This window comes from Amphiprion ocellaris, chromosome 11 (assembly GCF_022539595.1).
Source record: "Amphiprion ocellaris isolate individual 3 ecotype Okinawa chromosome 11, ASM2253959v1, whole genome shotgun sequence".
Taxonomy (NCBI): domain Eukaryota; kingdom Metazoa; phylum Chordata; class Actinopteri; family Pomacentridae; genus Amphiprion; species Amphiprion ocellaris.
In genome coordinates this window covers 36,632,405-36,650,936 of record NC_072776.1, presented here as the reverse complement: position 1 = coordinate 36,650,936, position 18,532 = coordinate 36,632,405, and the positions used below count along the sequence as shown (strand labels likewise).

At 44.7% G+C, this 18,532-nt stretch overlaps 1 protein-coding gene across 2 annotated transcripts in view; it reads right to left on the bottom strand.

The window, feature by feature from the left end:
• Positions 1–18,532, bottom strand: part of ttn.2 (titin, tandem duplicate 2) — a 257,670-nt gene that overhangs the window by 161,850 nt on the left and 77,288 nt on the right. Inside the window, exons 67-82 of one of the 2 annotated variants that reach the window (XM_055015033.1) lie at positions 17,724–18,005; positions 16,403–16,681; positions 15,560–15,847; positions 13,558–13,845; positions 13,138–13,428; positions 12,074–12,361; positions 11,521–11,628; positions 11,161–11,446; positions 9,772–9,955; positions 9,612–9,695; positions 8,596–8,863; positions 7,390–7,650; positions 6,774–6,983; positions 6,593–6,670; positions 6,471–6,497; positions 4,298–4,354 (exon numbers count right to left, since the gene is read on the bottom strand). In XM_055015033.1, the coding sequence (XP_054871008.1) occupies positions 4,298–4,354; positions 6,471–6,497; positions 6,593–6,670; positions 6,774–6,983; positions 7,390–7,650; positions 8,596–8,863; positions 9,612–9,695; positions 9,772–9,955; positions 11,161–11,446; positions 11,521–11,628; positions 12,074–12,361; positions 13,138–13,428; positions 13,558–13,845; positions 15,560–15,847; positions 16,403–16,681; positions 17,724–18,005 (3,279 nt within the window). The remainder of the gene's footprint in view (positions 1–4,297; positions 4,355–6,470; positions 6,498–6,592; positions 6,671–6,773; positions 6,984–7,389; positions 7,651–8,595; positions 8,864–9,611; positions 9,696–9,771; positions 9,956–11,160; positions 11,447–11,520; positions 11,629–12,073; positions 12,362–13,137; positions 13,429–13,557; positions 13,846–15,559; positions 15,848–16,402; positions 16,682–17,723; positions 18,006–18,532) is intronic. The other variant, XM_055015034.1, reaches the window with a different exon arrangement.

Below are 18,532 nucleotides of genomic sequence, written 5' to 3'. Positions count from 1 at the left end.
ATCGCTGCAGCAAATCGAAAGAAATTCTGGCCAAAGACAGTGCGAACCTGTGAACATTTACAAAGGAATAGCTTGTTTGAAGAGTTTCAGTCAGGCTTCAGAGTGCATCATAGCACAGAAACAGCTCTGGTGAAAGTTACTAATGACCTTCTCATAGCGTCAGATAATGGACTGGTCTCTATACTTATTTTGTTGGACCTTAGTGCAGCATTCGATACAATCGACCACAAACTTTTATTACAGCGACTAGAACATTCTATTGGCATTAAAGGGACAGCACTGGACTGGTTTAAATCCTACTTATCAGACAGGTTCCAGTTTGTGCATGTCAACAATGACTCTTCTGAGCATACTAGGGTTAATCATGGAGTTCCTCAGGGTTCTGTCTTAGGACCAATACTGTTCACATTATACATGCTTCCCTTAGGCAATATTATTAGGAAGCACTGTATTAATTTCCATTGTTATGCTGACAACACTCAATTGTATTTATCTATGAAGCCAGATGAAACTAATCAGCTAGCTAGACTGCAAGATTGTCTTAAGGACATAAAGACCTGGATGACCTATAATTTCTTACTACTAAATTCAGACCAGACTGAAGTCATTTTATTTGGCCCCAAACATCTTAGAAAATTGCTTTCAAAGCATATAGTTCCTCTGGATTGCATTACATTGGCCTCCAGTACTACTGTGAGGAACCTCAGTGTTATCTTTGACCAGGACATGTCCTTTAACTCACACATAAAACAAATCTGTAGGACTTCCTTTTTCCACCTGAGAAATATTGTGAAAATCAGGAACATCCTGTCTCAGAGTGATGCAGAAAAACTAGTCCATGCATTTGTTACTTCTAGGCTTGACTACTGTAATTCCTTATTATCAGGTTGTCCCAATAGCTCTCTGAAATATCTACAGCTGATCCAAAACGCTGCAGCCAGAGTACTGATGGGAGTTAGCAAGAGAGATCATATTTCTCCTATGCTGGTTTCTCTTCATTGGCTTCCTGTGAAATGTAGAATATAATTCAAAATCCTTCTTCTGACATATAAAGCTCTTAACAACCAATCTCTATCACATCTTAAAGACCCGATAGAACCATATTATCCTAGCAGAACTCTTCGCTCTCAGACTGCAGGCTTACTTGTTGTTCCTAGAATTTCTAAAAGTACAATGGGAAGCAGAGCCTTCAGTTATCAGGCGCCTCTCCTGTGGAACCAGCTCCCAGTTTGGGTTCGGGAGGGGGACACCCTCTCTATTTTTAAGACCAGGCTTAAAACCTTCCTTTTTGACAAAGCTTATAGTTAGGACTGACTGGGGGACCCTGACGGGGTGAGCTGGTGTTTTCATTTGCACAACTGACTTCCCCTCTTGACGTCCCTTAGTTCTGCCCCTAGTTCTGCTGCTATAGGCCTAGGCTGCTGGGGAACCTCTCTGGATGCACTGAGCCCTTCTCTAACTACCTATGTATTTACTATATATACCATTATTGCATTACACTCACTCTGTTTCTCCCTGTGTCCTTTCTCCGAGTGTCCCTGGTCCCAGAGCTGGATGCTTCAGATCTGTGGTTGTTCTCCCACCTCCAGCTGCCCATTTCCATCAATCTACTCTGCATCACCCTCACTATACTTGATTTGCTCATCTACATATTTTTGAATTTACCACCAGCTATATATGTAGTATATTTAATGCCAGAGCTGTACACCATAGCAGTAAACTATAATTAGTTTCCATGTTAGTCGTACTTTGCATGTATCATCTGTATTATCATGCATGTATTATACTGTGTGTTTTATGGTCCTTGTGTCCCCCCCACCTCTCTATCTCTACCTCTACCCCTCTATCTCTCCCCCTCTACCTCTTCCCCTCTACCTCTATCCCTCTATCTCTACCTCTATCCCTTTATCTCTACCTCTCTACCTTTTCTGTCCCTCTCAACCCGCCCAGCCAGCAGCAGATGGGTCCCCCCACATTAGAGCCAGGTTCTGCTCGAGGTTTTTTCCCTGTTAAAAGGGTGTTTTCCTTGCCACTGTCTCCTTAGGGCTGCTCTGGGGGTCAGGCATATGGGTTCTGTAAAGCGTCTGGAGACAATTTGACTGTAATTGCCGCTATATAAATAAAATTGAATTGAATTGAACCTTGGGGACAGAAAATGTTATGAAACCACTGGACCTCAGGTGGTAGTTGTTATGAGAGGGGTGTAGGAGGTTGGAGAGGTATTGAGGTGTCTTCCCTGATAAGGTCCTGTAATGAGTGAGAGCCAATGTTGGAGTCGCCTGGTGTCAAGGGAGGGCCAACCCACCAGTTTGTAGAGGTTGCAATGGTGGGTGGAGAAAGGTGCACTGGTAGCAAGATGGATTGCTGAGTGATGGAGGACATAAAGCCTGTTAAGGGCCACTTAAGGGCCGTTTTATAGATGACATCGCCGTAGTCCAACATGGGGAGGATGGTCATCTTCACAAGAGTATGTAAAGTAGGCCTTATTACAGTAAAGGAACCCCAGTCTAGATTTGATTTTAGCCTGTAGAATGTTGATGTGAGGAATGAAAGAGAGTGAAGAGTCCAGCCAGAGGCCAGGATACTTGTAGGAATTAACGAATTCCAGATCTGAGCCATCTGCACAGGTGATGTTTGGGGGGCTGGAGATGCTGTTTGTCCGGTTGAATGGCATACATTTTGTTTTCTTGGAAGTGAGGCACAAGCGAAGGTCATGAAAAGATTCCTGGATTGAAGTAAGACTGAGTTAAAGGGTTGATGCAGCAGAGTGAAGTGATGGGCCAGTGGAGCAAATAATGGTGTCATCAGCGTAGAGGTGTATCCGGGAGGCACCAATAGCTTTGGCCACATCATTTATGTAGATGGAAAACAAAGTTGGGCCCAAGATGGAGCCTTGAGGTACACCCTTAGCGATGACCAGAGGTCCTGAAACAAAGTTCTCTGACTTTACTCGCTGTACACGATTATTAAGATAGCTGGCAAACCAGTTAATACAGCTTGAGGACAGGCCGATGCTAGAGAGCCCTTGCAGAAGGATTGTGTGGTCTACTGAATCAAAGGCCTTGGTCAGGTCTATGAAGGTGGCTATGCAGGCCTGCTTGTTGTCCATAGCGGTAAAGATGTCATCAAGGACCTTTAGGATGACAGTGATGCACCCATGGCCAGTTCTGAAACCTGACTGCAAATCTGAAAAGTGTGTAATGGGAGCAGAAATATTGTAAACAGCTACTTTTAAAAATAAGGGGTCGATCCCGTCAGCACCAGCAGATTTCTTAGAATCCAGCTTGGAAAGTTCCTCCAGTACTTCTGAGATCCAGATTGGTTGCAGAGAGAAGCTGGAAGGAGGAGGCTTGTATGAATGAGCAATGTCGAAGGCCGGAGCAGTGAAGATCTGTGATGAGTTCACGAAATGTTGGTTGAAGAGTGAAGCCATGCGTGACTTATCAGTGACAATTACGTCACCAAATTTCATGGATACAGGAAGTAGGGGAGAGGTGATTTTGTTTTCCATAGACTTGACCGTTTTCCAAAACTTCTACTGGTCGGAGCCACAATTTGAGAATTTCTCCCTGAAGTGGTTGATTTTGGCTGTCCTGATCGCCGGCGTGGTTTCATTCCTGCATTGTCTAAAGGCAAGTCAATCGACAGCAGACTGGGAGGACCTGGCTCTCCGCCATAGGGCATTTTTCTGATGGATCAATCAGACAGGTCAGGGGAGAACCAGGGGCTGTGAAGATTCCTGGTCCTGAATCTTTTCATGGGGGTGTGTTTATCAATGATAATTTTGAAGGAATCTTTAAAATAAGACCAGGCATCATCAATAGAGGGAATGAAGGTGGGCGTTGGACTGAGAGGCTACGGCGAATGCATGCTATAACTCTGAAGTCTGGACAGAAGACTCCAGATTGGTATTTGGATGGCGTGTTGGTCAGGATAAGGTCAATCAATGTGGCAGCTGAGGGAGATTTTAAATTAAATCTGGTAGGCTCAGTTATAATTTGAGTTAGGTTTAATGCATCAAATTGCTGTGAAACTAAATCAGATGGGTTGGACATATCCCAGTTTAAATCACCCATAAGGACAAATTCAGAGGAGATGTGAGGAGCCAGAGATTCACTGAGAGATGTTAGGGCACAAGCTGGGGCATAGGGTGGCCTAAAGCAAGCAGCAACCGAGAGAGAAAACTTTTTTGATAGTTTCAGCTTTAAAACTAACAATTCAAATGTGTTTATTAAGCTCAGGGTTTTAATGTGAGATGTTGCTGTAATAAATAAACTGCTGCTGCTTCCAGTCTTACCTTGAAGTGAAACTGATGAAGGAACCTCAGGCCTCTGAACTGAGGAGTCTGGGATATCTACAGAATATGAAATAGGGTTCAAACCAAACTGTACTTGTAGTTTAAAGGAGCTATGTGCATGTAGAGAGGTGTTATGGAAACACATTAACAGTCAGTTATTCTGTGAAATCAAATCTTGTTGTCGTTTAAAAGAAGATCTGGAAGAGTTGCTGTTAAATCAGACTACAGCTAACAGATGCTCTGGTACTTTAGCCAACAATAAAAACATCTCTATTCAAATAGCTCAGAGTCACATCTCTCTGAACATGACATGTATGTTACATGCATGTTACATGTATGTTACATGTATGGAAATATTGCTGAACACAGACCATAAAAACTGTTTCTACCTTTAGAGTCAAACAACTAAAACATCAGCTGACAGCCTGACTAACACCACCTAAACTCAGTGGAACTAAGTTGAGGTTCTTTGGTTCCTCCTTCAGTCCTCCTCATGGAGGAACCAGAGTCCACTCATTTCTGCTCACATCTTCTCACATTCTTCTCTGTTTCCTTCAGCTGCTCTTTGCTGGAGGGTTGTGTTGCTCTACCTTTCTCTGGAGAACACCTCAAAGGTTCTGGTGGCTTCAGGACTCATACTGCCCAGGTCCTGGTTCCACTTGGTTCTAGTGGAGAAGCTCTGGTCTAATGTTCTCTGGATATTCTCCTGCTGGAATATTCCTCTTCTTCATCTGGTCAGCCAGTATTCTGGTTCCTCCTCAGACCTTCATGCTGCATCTAGAAACATCTTCAACACCTTCTGACCTCATGCAGCCCCAGATCATCATACCGCCACCTCCGTGCTTCACTGTCAGGACTCTGCATCCACTGTGGTAGTCCTGGTCAGGTTCTCACCAAACATCTGGACTCCATCTGAGCCCAACTCATTGATCTTCATCTGACCAAAGAATGTTCTCGAACATCCATCAGGCTTCTTCTCATGTTCTTCAGCAAACTTTCATCTGGAAGTTTAGTTCTGAGCAGCAACCAGGTTTAGTTCTGGTCCTCCATCCATAGAGGTTGATGTTCTGAAGGTTCCTTCACACTGTCTGAGCTTCACACTAACTCTGGTTTCCACTGAGAACCCCTGAGCCAAGTCTGAAGCAGCTGCCGTCTGTTTTTACAGCTGGATGGAGAAAGTAGTTCACTGTCTGTGGAGTCATTTTAGGAGCTCTGATTAGTGGAACTATGACTCCTTCTAGACCTCCTGATTAGTGGTACTATGACTCCTTCTAGACCTCCTGATTAGTGGTTCTATGACTCCTTCTAGACCTCCCGATTAGTGGTTCTATGACTCCTTCTAGACCTCCCGATTAGTGGTTCTATGACTCCTTCTAGACCTCCTGATTAGTGGTACTATGACTTGTTCTGTACCTCCTGATTAGTGGTACTATGACTCCTTCTAGACCTCCTGATTAGTGGAAATATGACTCCTTCTAGACCTCCTGATTAGTGGTTCTGTGACTCCTTCTAGACCTCCTGATTAGTGGTACTATGACTCCTTCTAGACCTCCTGATTAGTGGTACTATGACTCATTCTAGACCTCCTGATTAGTGATACTATGACTCCTTCTAGACCTCCTGATTACTGCTGACTCTGTGCTTCTCTGGTTTTTAGTTGTTCACTGATCTTCCTGGATCCTTTGCCACCTTTGTCGAGTCTCTCAGTCACATTTTTCTCTTCCTCTGTTCAGTTCTTTTCCATGTGGAGCCATGCTGCAGACATAGATAGACCTAGTCCAAAGGTCCAGATCTGAGAACGTTCTGCTATTCGCAGCTCATTTTTTAGAACTATAATTGAAACCTGATTGAAATCACAGCTGGATTCACTTTGGTTCGTGGAGTTTCTACTTTGGAGTCTCAATTTACAACATTGTCTTTACAAAGTGTTCAAGACTTTCCATCAGAGGAACAGCTCTACTGTAAATAATGCGCACAACTCTGATCATGCTAGCTGTTTGCACACCAGCAAACAACCTCCCCCTGCTTCCAACTGCTATGCTAAGCTATGGTAAACATATCTAGAAAGATGGAGCAGCATCCATCTTATCTGATTCTGGAGAAGATGGACAACAAGAGGATTTCCAAAAATGTTACTGACTGATTAAAGTTGTAGAGGATATAAAATACTCACCGATGGGCACCATTGCTAATTCAATTTCTGTGAAAAGGGGAAGAGTGAACAACGCGTTAATCACTGAAACAGACAAAAGCTGAACAGAAGCACAAAAATTGTCGTCTGACTAGGAACTGTACCTTTGCCAGACAAATAAAGCTCAGCTGTGCTCTTAGCCTCTCCTCTGGGCTCCAACCTCACAATCACTGAGTACACGCCTACATGGGATTAGTAATGAAGACTCAAGTCAGAAAAAAGCAGTGAGAAAAAAAATCTACAGGTCTTTGTGATTCCCTTCATGGCTCAACACGCTCTACACACCTTCGTCTTCTGTGGACACGTTTCGGATAACCATGAAATGTCTTCGTCCCTGGCTTCTGAAGTTGTACTTAGGGCTCTCTTTCAGTTCCCAGGTGTCTTTGTACCACGAAACGATAGCGTTGTCGAAGGAAACCTCACACTCAAACGTGGCCGACTGGCGCTCGTTGACTTCAATATTGTGGATGCGTTTGGTGAAATGAATTTGTTCAGCTAAAACAGATAAAGACGTGAATGGGTAAACGTGTTTGGTACCACAACTGGAATGTATGACAAAAGCTGAACGGTAGCTTTTCATCGACACAACATCCACATGGTTAGAAATGATGACTGGGGTGATGTTTATGGGATGTTATGATGACTGGCTGTTGTGGGGGAGGATGAGTTTCAGTCAAGACGGATGTAAAAAGAACGAATGAGACGATGGTGAACGAGTTTGCAAGATAACTATAAAGAAAGTTAAAACAGAGGAAGACAAATCCGAGAAGAAAGAGAAAAAAAGAAGAATCCAAATCTCCAACATTAGTCTCAGAGTTTGATGAGGGAAGTCGAAAGAGGTTAGTAACGGGCAGAACATCCACCACATCTAGAAGGTTGCAGGACGTTTCCTGGTACAAACCTTCCACCCAGAGGTCGGCCGACGACTCCAGGTGCTGGTACCTGCAGCTGTATCTGCCCTGGTCTTCAGGCTTCAGGTCTGTGATCACAAGCTTCTGAACCTTGTGTCTGACCTTGGACGTGTACCTGCCCTTCAGCTCTAACTGCTGGCCATTTTTAAACCACTGAGCCTCTACGTTAGGGATGGACAACTGACAAGACAGAGAACACGACTGGCCTTCCTTACCCAATGTGTCCTGCAGATGCTTCTCAACTTCTGCCTCTGAAAGACAAAACACACATACGTATAAATGCAGCATCTGTTGGAAGGAGAAGAAGAATCTTCTACAGGAGTCTTGTCTGAAGCTCTACAAGTTCTAAAGCTCCACTAATCAACATTTTTATATCAGATAATCAATCAAAACCTAAAAGGCACTTTATAAGGAGATAAAGGTCTAGGGTAGATGTTCCTCTTCAGTGGGAACAAGAACAGACAGATGTGCTCCAACTACTGGACCAGACAGATGTGCTCCAACTACTAGACCAGACAGATGTTGTCTATCTACTGGACCAGACAGATGTGCTCCAACTACTAGACCAGACAGATGTTGTCTATCTACTGGACCAGACAGATGTGCTCCAACTACTGGACCAGACAGATGTAGTCTATCTACTGGACCAGACAGATGTGCTCCAACTCTGGACCAGACAGATGTAGTCCAACTACTGGACCAGACAGATGTAGTCTATCTACTGGACCAGACAGATGTGCTCCAACTACTGGACCAGACAGATGTAGTCTATCTACTGGACCAGACAGATGTGCTCCAACTACTGGACCAGACAGATGTTGTCTATCTACTGGACCAGACAGATGTGCTCCAACTACTGGACCAGACAGATGTAGTCCAACTACTGGACCAGACAGATGTAGTCCAATTACTGCACCAGACAGATGTGCTCCAACTACTGCACCAGACAGATGTAGTCCAACTACTGCACCAGACAGATGTGCTCCAACTACTAGACCAGACAGATGTAGTCTATCTACTGGACCAGACAGATGTTCTCCAACTACTGTACCAGACAGATGTAGTCCAACTACTGGACCAGACAGATGTGCTCCAACTACTGGACCAGACAGATGTGCTCCAACTACTGCACCAGACAGAGGTAGTCCAACTACTGCACCAGACAGATGTGCTGCAGGTGAAGCCTCGGTACTGACCCATGATGGTAAGCTTGGCGCTGGAGATGTGCGGCCCACAGACGACCCGGTAGTTGCCCTGGTCGGACATCTGGCATTTCTTGATGTGGAGCAGGTGGCGGTCGCCGCTGATGCTGATGTTGTACTTGTCGCTAGTGTCCAGTTTCTGGGTTCCCTTGTACCAGGACAAAGTGATCTCTGGGTAGTTGATCTTCACCTCACACTCGAACTCGGCCTCCTTGTTGGTGAAGACGGCCTGGTTGGAGATGTCCCTCAGCACGGTGACGGGCTGCAGGAGGAACAACGGCATTAAATCCATATTTCTGACAGAAACACAGACGTTTTCTCCTCATTAGAGCTTGTAACTCTTTTAAATCATTTCTAGAAACAGACTGCTTACGGTAGTGGTTTGGTTAAACATCAATGTGAAACGTTCATCATGAACCTTCTGTCTGAGTGAAGCTGAGAAACAGCTTCACTTAATTACTTCAGGCTGGACAAATGTAATCTGGTATTATTAGGATGTCCTAGTAACTCCATGAAGATTAATATAACTGGAGAGAATAGAGAAAAAGCCTGCAAACTCAGAGCTAATCTGTCAAAGCAGGAAGGGAAGCAACAAACCTCACTGCTTTCTAAAAAAAACAACTGATTCATTTAGTTTAAAAACAGCAGGAAAACAAAGTCAGGTTCATGGAAATGTAGAAAGTAGAAGTGTTTCCTGGTTGTGTTTTCTCCTGCTAGCGGCCTGTCCTGGGTTCAAACATTTCTAAAACATCACGGGAGCCACCAGCAGGTTCTTACGGGCATTCTGAAGCAGCACAATAAAAAACATTAATGGAGAAAGTTAATGTAAAAAAACACCCGTGATTTTGTTCTCTTCAGGCAGCTTTTGTTTTTCCTATAAAGAGTTTCTGATCTTCATGGAGATGGAACACCTTCTCTGAATAACGTAGTGAACATTGATGTCACATGACCGATCAGCTGTTTCTGACATCATCAAACATGGCCCACTCAGTTCTGGTTTTCCTCCTGACCTCTGTGCGCTCCATCCTCTTCTGTAGGTCGGCCACCAGTCGGGCCATGTCCTCATCCGACTCTCTGTCTCCACGTTCCACCTCCTGCAACAACAATAGCATGACTCAGAACCTCAGACATCCTCCACTCCAAGCAGCCAGCAGACTGTGGAGGTCTTACAGGTCTTCCACTTTCTTCAGCCTTCTCCTTCTTGAGCTGCTCGATGGCCTGCAGTAGGCCTCGGTAGTCGGTGATGCCGTACATTCGGGCGTATTTCTCATATTCTTTGGGGTCCACATTTCTCAACAGCTCAACAATGTCGATGTCCTTCTCCTCCTGAGGACTCTTCTGCTTTGATGGTGTCCTGAGAACGAAGGAGGCGTCAGGAGTTTGTAAAGATGGAGACTAAATTTAAAAACAGGTCAGTCTGATAATGCTGTCATCTCACCATCTCATGTTCTGTTCAGGGTTTACTTTTTTGGAATTAAGATCTATAAAGTATTTTCACAAAATGTTAAGATTTTTTTGAGAATTTCATGTCCTACCTGAGGCTGAAAGGTGGTGACAACAGACAGAACAGTTTCATCAGATCAGAAAGATTGAATGGATCCAATAGAAGAGACAGTTTAATTATTGGACCTTGAAAATGGAAATAAAGTGCAGAGTTTCGAATTGTGGTTGGTCTAGTGTCTCCATAAAGTTCCTGTAAGTGTGTATCTATGGATGGATCCATATTTCTACTAAAATCCAGTCTTTGGTCCACATTTCTCCAACTGTTGAGGCTCTAACATCAGTAGAACCTGATGGGTTAAAGTTTGACCAAACAAGATTCCAGTTTTAATGAACACCAACATCTAGACCTCTATGAACATCTAGACCTCTATGAACACCAACATCTAGACCTCTATGAACATCTAGACTTCTATGAACACCAACATCTAGACCTCTATGAACACCTAGGGCTTTATGAACACCAACATCTAGACCTCTATGAAATCAAGGTTCTGGTTTTGAGTCCACATCAACATTTAATCTAAATAACTGGAACCTTGTCGGGTCAAACTTTAACCCATCAGGTTCTATTGATGTTAGAGCCTCTAAAGTTGGTGAAATGTGGACCAAAGACTGTATTTTAGTAGAAACATGGATCCATCCATAGATATACACTGACAGGAACTTTATGGAGACACTAGACCAGCCTGGATTGAAGACTTTCTACCTTTTGTCTATTTCTGAAGGTCCAATAATTAAACTTTTATCCTCTGATGGATCCGTTCAATCATTCTGCTCTGCTGAAACTGTTCTGTCTGCTCTCACCACATTTCATGGTTGTGGAAATTTAATTTCTGGAGATACTGAACCATGGGAATGGCGTCACAGGTCTTTTCAGGATGAAAATACAAAAACTTCCAGGTCTGAAAACAGATTAAATTCTCAACTTTTCAAATGAAATGTTCTACAGAACTTAGTTTTAGTCCATAGTAACAGACCAGTGAGCTGTGATTGGTTGTGTTCTGTCTGATCTGAAAGTGAAAACATCGTTCGGTCGGATTCTAGAGGTAAACTCACTTCTTCAGTTTGGCCCGGAGGTCTCCTTCCAGCTGTGCCGCCTCTTTTTTTTCGTCCACGTGCATGTCGGCGCTGCACTCAATCTCGCCGTGCTTGTTGGAGGCGACGCACCGGTACTGACCCGAGTCCGACTTGGTCACCTCTCTGATCTCCAGCTTGGCGTCCTGGCCTTTCTGCTCGATGGCGATCCGGCCACCGTGGGTGATCTGCCTCCACTTGCCCTTCATCCACTTCACGCTGGGGATCGGGTCGCCGCCCACTTTGGCGATGAAGGTGGCAATTCCCTCTGAGGAGCAGCAGGTAGAGAGTCAAAAAACAAACCAGAAGCTGAATGTGTGATTGGTTTGCTGAGGGACTCACTCTCTGTGACGTTTGCTGTCTTGGGCTCCTCGATGAAGAACAGATTGTCCAGTTTTTTGGTTGGAGCTGCTGCTGGAGCTTCAGCAGGAGGCGGAGCTCCTGGTTTCTCTGCAACACAACGACACGGTGCAACATGACGACAAAACAAAACAAAGAATCATCGAGTTTCCAACAACCAGCTGATCTACATTTACTGTGATGTAGAGAAAACAGGTGTTCTACATCAGCTGGAGCTTCAGTACATCCTAACCTCTAATACTAGTCTCTAGTACTAGATCTAGGCAGTGTTCTATTGAAGCTTCACTACAAGGTTCCACCTACAGAACACTAAGGAACAGCCTTGAGGTAGAATGTTGCAGAGATATTCAGCTGTCCAGCAGATACACTGGCATGATTTAATAAATGCAATCTAACTGAGGTAATATCAGGTTGGGACTAAATACAAAATGATTTGGATCAGATCAGGATAAAGAACTTGACTGAGACCTTCATAGTGTAACCAGATTTTTTTTGCTGTAACTCAGGTTTGGTGGAGATCATCTTCAGGTTGTACCTTTGAAGGTGACTTTGGCTTTGCAGAACTCGCTGCCGGCGTCGTTGGAGGCCTTGCAGAGGTAGTCTCCAGCATCATGTGTGGCGGCGGCGCTGATCTCCAGACAGGCCATCCCATCAGAGAAGCTGATCCTGGTTCTACCAGATGGCATCAGGTCCTTTCTGTCCTTCATCCACTGGACCTTCAGCGGAGCCGAGCCGCAGACGTGACAACGCAGAACGAGCTTCTCGCCTTCATCCACCGTCACCGGTTTGAGTGGCACGTCAAACATCGGAGGCTTCTTGGCCTCTATGGGACAGAAACAGTTTGATTCAACAGACTGAAGCTGTGTGTTGGTTTTTGAAACTCCTTGATGACGGAGCTGAAGAGCAGCTGAAGCTACAAAGAGTGGACAGAAAGACATGAACGCAGATGTCTGGAAGCTCTGCAAGAACACAACTCCACAGATCCACTCAAAGATTATTCTCATGTGAACCAAAAGACCAGACTCCAGAGGATGAAGGGTTCAGGTGGGTCTGATAAGTCCCATCATGTTCCAGGAATAAGTCGATGATTAACTGATCTGTGAGGAAGCTTTCAGCTCCTCAGTGTGCCTTGTTTTCTACTTTTCTCTGCTTGATATCATCAGAAAGTGAAGGTTCAGGTGAATCCAATCATGTTAGACTGTTGGTTTCAAACTTTAAATTAATGAAATGATAAAAATCCGGTTTTTGTTGTTGAAATGACAAATTAAGGCTGCTGATCCATTTCCATCCCAGGATCCATGTGAAGGATTTTGATCCCATAATTACAGGAGTTTTTCTTCATAATCACTACAGATTTTGTAGTTTAATTTAAAGATCTCAGATTATTTTTTACATGTTTCAGCTGATTGACGTCAGACCTGTTCAATGGAATCAGACTAAACACTAAAGGACTCAGATTGATCAGAAGAACTCATCGATCCATCCAGAGTTTAACGTGACTGAAAGCAGAATGTTCACTTTAACATGAAGCAGAAAAGACTCTGAGGAACTGAAGCCTTTCTTATTCCAGGTAACACGATGTGATCTTCATGAACCCACCTGAGATGCCCACAGTGACGTCGCAGGAAGCTCGTCCAGCTTCGTTGGAGGCGTGGCAGGAGTACCTGCCGCTATCGGTCACCTGGCTGCTCTTAATGCACAGCACGGCCACGTTACTCTTAAAGCTGATGTCGTATTTGTCAGAGCTGTGGATCTCCTTTTGGTCTTTGAACCAGCTGACCGAGATTGGCTGCGAGCCGGAGACCCGGCCCTCAATCTTCACCAGTTTGCCCTCGGTATCCTCAACGTGCTCTGAGGGCTTTTTGGTGAACACCGGAGGGTTCTTACGCTCTGAAACAAGAGGAGAGAGCAGCAGTGAGCAGAGAGAAGGTGGAGTCCTCACATGAAGAAACCCCTGGAGGGACAGTTAGAGAGGGGCAGTTAGAGAGGGGCAGCCGAGGAGCCGGGAGGCTTCAATACCTTTGACAGTGATATCGGAGGAACAAGAGTCCTTCCCCATGTCATTAGAGGCATGGCAGAAGTAGCGCCCCGCGTCGGCTTTATCTGCCTTCACGATGGTCAGGTGGGCCGTGTTCTCCTCACAGCTCATCTTATAGTTCCCCCCTGAGCGAATGTCTTTGTGGTCTTTGGACCATGTGACTTTAATGGGGGCGGAGCCGGTCATGTGGCACTCCAGCACAACGCTGTCGCCCACCGTCACTTCCTGTGGTGACAACTTCCTGTCAAACACCGGAGCAAACCTGGGCTCTGCAGCGCCAAGGAGATGGAAGAAGAACAGACGACATGTTTAGAAGAAACAATAACAACACCACATGTTTAGAAGAAACAACAACACATGTTTAGAAGGTCACAGCTTAACAGTTTGGGCATCAAGCTGCTTCACACTGCAACAGAAGCCTCACTTAGAAGGTTCACCAGGAACCTCAGTTAGAAGGTTCACCAGGAGCCTCAGTTAGAAGGTTCACCAGGAGCCTCAGTTAGAAGGTTCACCAGGAGCCTCAGTTAGAAGGTTCACCAGGAGCCTCAGTTAGAAGGTTCACCAGGAGACACTCACTGAGGTCTAACTACAAACCATAGCAGAGTTTCTCAACCTCAGGATCGGACCTTCATAGCTTCTAGGGGATTATCTTGGACAAAGTATCACAACTTGAACATAAGTAAAAATCCACCCATCGGGTCGTAGGTCCAGACTCCATGTCTGCCCTGATGTCTCTGGTTCTGTAGACGTTGCTGCTGTTGGTCCAGAGATTGAAGATAACCTCTAGGAGGAGCTTCTGATCTGGCGTCAAACATCTGAAATGATCATTATTTCTGCTAGTTTGCTGTCACTTCTAGAAGGAGAACACGCTTTAGGGCACTAGAACTGCTAATGCTGGATAATTAGCTTCATCTGCAGAATCATCAATCGGTAAGGGATGTAGAGGCTCCACCTGGTGGAACAGCCAGGTACTATAGCTGGTCTACATTCACTGACAGGTAGAGAACACAGGGTTCTGTTTTGGAGCTTGCAGAGTCTTCAACTGAAGCATCAGGACGTTTCAGTTTCAAACAGCTTCCATGTTTTCAGCAGTTCATAGAAAAACACGAACTCTGAACATGTTTGAAAGGATCTAAATAGTCATTAATAATCAGCAGATGATGAGAAATAAGAGAGAAATTTTCAGGTTTTTATCTTTAATAGTTCCTCAGATCTTCTTGTTCAGACTCAGATTTAGATGTGTGAAAAAACCTGGTGAAAGTGGGTTGATTTAATAAAAATGATCTCAGAAAGTGATGATATAATATTGAAAAATTCCACAGATACTATTTAAGTTTATGAAGCAGATCAGAGATATTGGAGCAGCAACAGTCCAAAAAATTTGATGATTTTATGAAGAACTGATCACAGGGTGGAACTAGAACAGCTGCTAAATTTATTATTAAAATAATAGCAATAATAATAATATTACTACTATTACTACTACTACTACTACTAATAATAAATTCTATCTGAGCTCCTGAGAATGTGGACCAACCACTGCTGAGTGTTTCTGTTAGCAGAATCAGACCCATGGATGTGGACCTTCAGATGGTGGTTCTACTGAATCGTGTTCCTGTTAAACGTTCTGCTGGTTCTATCAGATGTTCTTCATGTTGTTCTACTGAATCCTGTTCCTGTTAAAAGTTCTGCTGGTTCCATCAGATGTTCTTCATGTTGTTCTACTGAATCATGTTTCCGTTAAATGTTCTGCTGGTTCTCTCAGATGTTCTTCATGTTGTCCTACTGAATCGTGTTCCTGATAAATGTTCTGCTGGTTCTATCAGGTGTTCTTCATGTTCTGCATCAGTTCTACTGAACGACTGCAGGAGGTTGAAAAATTCTGTTCAGGGTCTCCAACTAGACTTTTTTCTGTCATAACCATACAGTCAAACTGGGACACAGTGATGACATCATCACAAACAACCAATCAGCTTCACCGACCTTGTAAGGTGAGCTTGGCCCTGCAGGAGGCAGAGCCTACACTGTTGGTGGCCATGCAGGTGTACTCTCCGGAGTGCCTCATCTCTCCTCGCTGGATCTGCAGCACCGCCGTGTTGTCGTCATACGACATGCAGAAGTCATCTCCCGGCTGCAGCGGCTCTCCGTCCTTCAGCCACGACACTTCCACGGGCGACGAACCCGCGACACGGCACTCGAAGCGCACCGCCTGGCCCTCAGTCTGCTGCAGGCTGGTGATCTTCTTGGGGAAGGACGGCGGTGTTTTGGCCTCTGAAGAACAGAAAGACCCATGTTTAGCCGAGGAGCTTCACTCTGATCCATAACCCTAACCCACTGACCCTAACCACAACCATAATAATAACCATAACCCAAACCCTAACCATAACCATGACCCTATCCATCTAGAAACAAACTCCGGTCATCCAGCTGAGGACTGGTCTACTACTGAATACTGCCACTATAATGCAGTACTATGTGGTACTGAATACTTCCACTATAACGCAGTACTATGTGGTACTGAATACTTCCACTATAACGCAGTACTATGTGGTACTGAATACTTCCACTATAACGCAGTACTATGTGGTACTGAATCTTGTCCTCTGCATAAATAACCTCTGACTTCTGCCTGGTAATGAAACGATGCTGCCAGGAGCTAAAAACAGGAAAACATCCCAGAAATGTGCTGCAGAAATACATTTCATTTGATGGAATGATGTAGTTATTCCCAGAGGATCCTGAGGAGGTTAAAAGATGTGAAGAAGTTACTGATCCATGTGTTTAAATATTGTGCTGGGTTAGTTCTGAAGGTGAACCAGGTGTTACCGAGCACGTTGAGTCTGCAGGTGGAGGAGGCGGAGCCTATCCGGTTCTCCGCCTTACAGGTGTACTCCCCCACGTCAGCCTTGGAGGCCTTACTGAGCTTCAGACAGGCCACGCCCTTGGAGTACTCCAGCTTACAGGTGGGGCTGGACCGCACCTTTCCATCGGCCTTGAACCAGGACACCTTGATCTCAGGTGTTCCGGCCACCTGACACTTCAGACAGACGGCGTCTCCTGCCGTCACCTCCATGGGCTCCAGGGACTCCAGGAAGTATGGAGGCTCTGCAACACCACAGACATGGAGAAGGTTCAGCATGGATGGGAACTAAGTTAAACACCCACCCTGCAAGAAGGAGCGCTATCGCAGGTCCTTCATCCCATCTGCTATGAGACTGAACAACATCAGCATCACTGGCTGATGTTAACATAGACTGGACTTACATCATATCATCTTAAATGATGGTAAAATCTGCACAACAATTCCTTGCACTGCTGGCATTTTCTGCACTTTTACAGTTACATTTATTCCACAAGCCACTTTATGCTGATGTCACTTATAGTGTAGTAATACTGTATTTATTCATTTTTCATTCTTGTATATATCATTGTTATTATAATTATTATCTTTACTGTACACATGGTTAATGCTGCTCTGAAAGATTTTGGCTGCTGTAACACTGGAAATTTCCACTGACCTGGGGAGTAATAAAGGACTGTCTTATCTTATTTTATCTTAAAGAGAGCTAAACCTCTGTAGTACGAGGAGATGGTAGGAGCTTCAGGAGAAACCAACTGAAGCTCCTACCATCACCAGATCCTGAATGACTGAGAACCTCCACAGAACGATGAGGAGACAACATTAGTTCAAAGTTAAACATCTGAGGAGACATGGAGATAGAAAAACATCTACAATCTGAGGAGATCGTTGGAGCTTCATGAGAAACCAACTGGAGGTTCTGGAAGATGTTTCTAGAAACGTCTTCCAGAACTTCCAGTTGGTTTCTCCTGAAGCTCCTACCATTACCAGGACCTGGATGACTGAGAACCTCCACAGAAATCTGAGGAGACACCATTAGTTCAGAGTTAAACATCTGAGGAGACATGGTGGACATGATGGTTCTAGTTTTTTCAACATTTTTAAGCAGATAATTGAAAAAATTTAACTTCTGTAGGGTTAGGGTTATCTTTTTTCTATGGTTTCCATCACTCTACGAGTCCTACTGACAGAAGACATCTCTGAGTTCCTTCTTCATAATGTTCTGGTTCCACAGAGGAGACAGAACCTGTATTTCTTCAGTCTGAGAACATCTCCAGCAGGACTCACCCAGGATGGACACGGTGGCCTCACAGCTGTCCTCTCCAGCGCCGTTGGACACCTGGCAGCGGTACTTCCCGGCGGCCTCCTTGTCGTCGGTGCTGAGACACTCCAGGATGCAGGAGTTCTCTGTGGTGGTGATGTTGTATCTGTAGGAAGCAAAGATCTGCTGGCCGTCTCTGAACCAGCTCACCGTGATCTTTGGAGTTCCCACGTAGGAACACTCCAGCGTCAGAGGTTTGCCTTTCTCCACCGACACATCCTTCAGCTTCTTGGTGAAGGCCGCCGGCTCTGAGGGACACCAGACAGATGAGAGGTCACCTTCATGCTCCTGAAGGACTTCCACTAGAAACATGTTGAAGAAGAATCTACACGTCACCAGAAACTCCTGGAATCTACCGCCTTCACTGACTTCCTGAGAGCAAATTCTTTCTTCCAGTAATTTATGGAAGCAGTTTGAGATCCTCCAGGTGGATCAATTCCTTCTCACCTGGATCCTGCTTACAGGTAGAGAACAGGTGAGGGGGAACTGATCCAAAGTGAAACTTAAACTTTCTGTTGGACTCACTTCCTCTGATTCTGTAAAAACAGCCGGAGTTCCCTGAATTAAACTGATTTTATTCATTCTTCTCCTCAGTATCTGATCAGATCCTGTCAGGTATGTGGTAACAACTGATAAATGTGAGCTGATCAGAACACAATTTAACATCAGAAGGACAACCACTGAACAGACGGTTTGGACTCAGGGATTGGCTGACGGACAGAGATGATGTCATAGAATGACATCATTTGACGTTAAACTTCTCCTGATTCTGCAT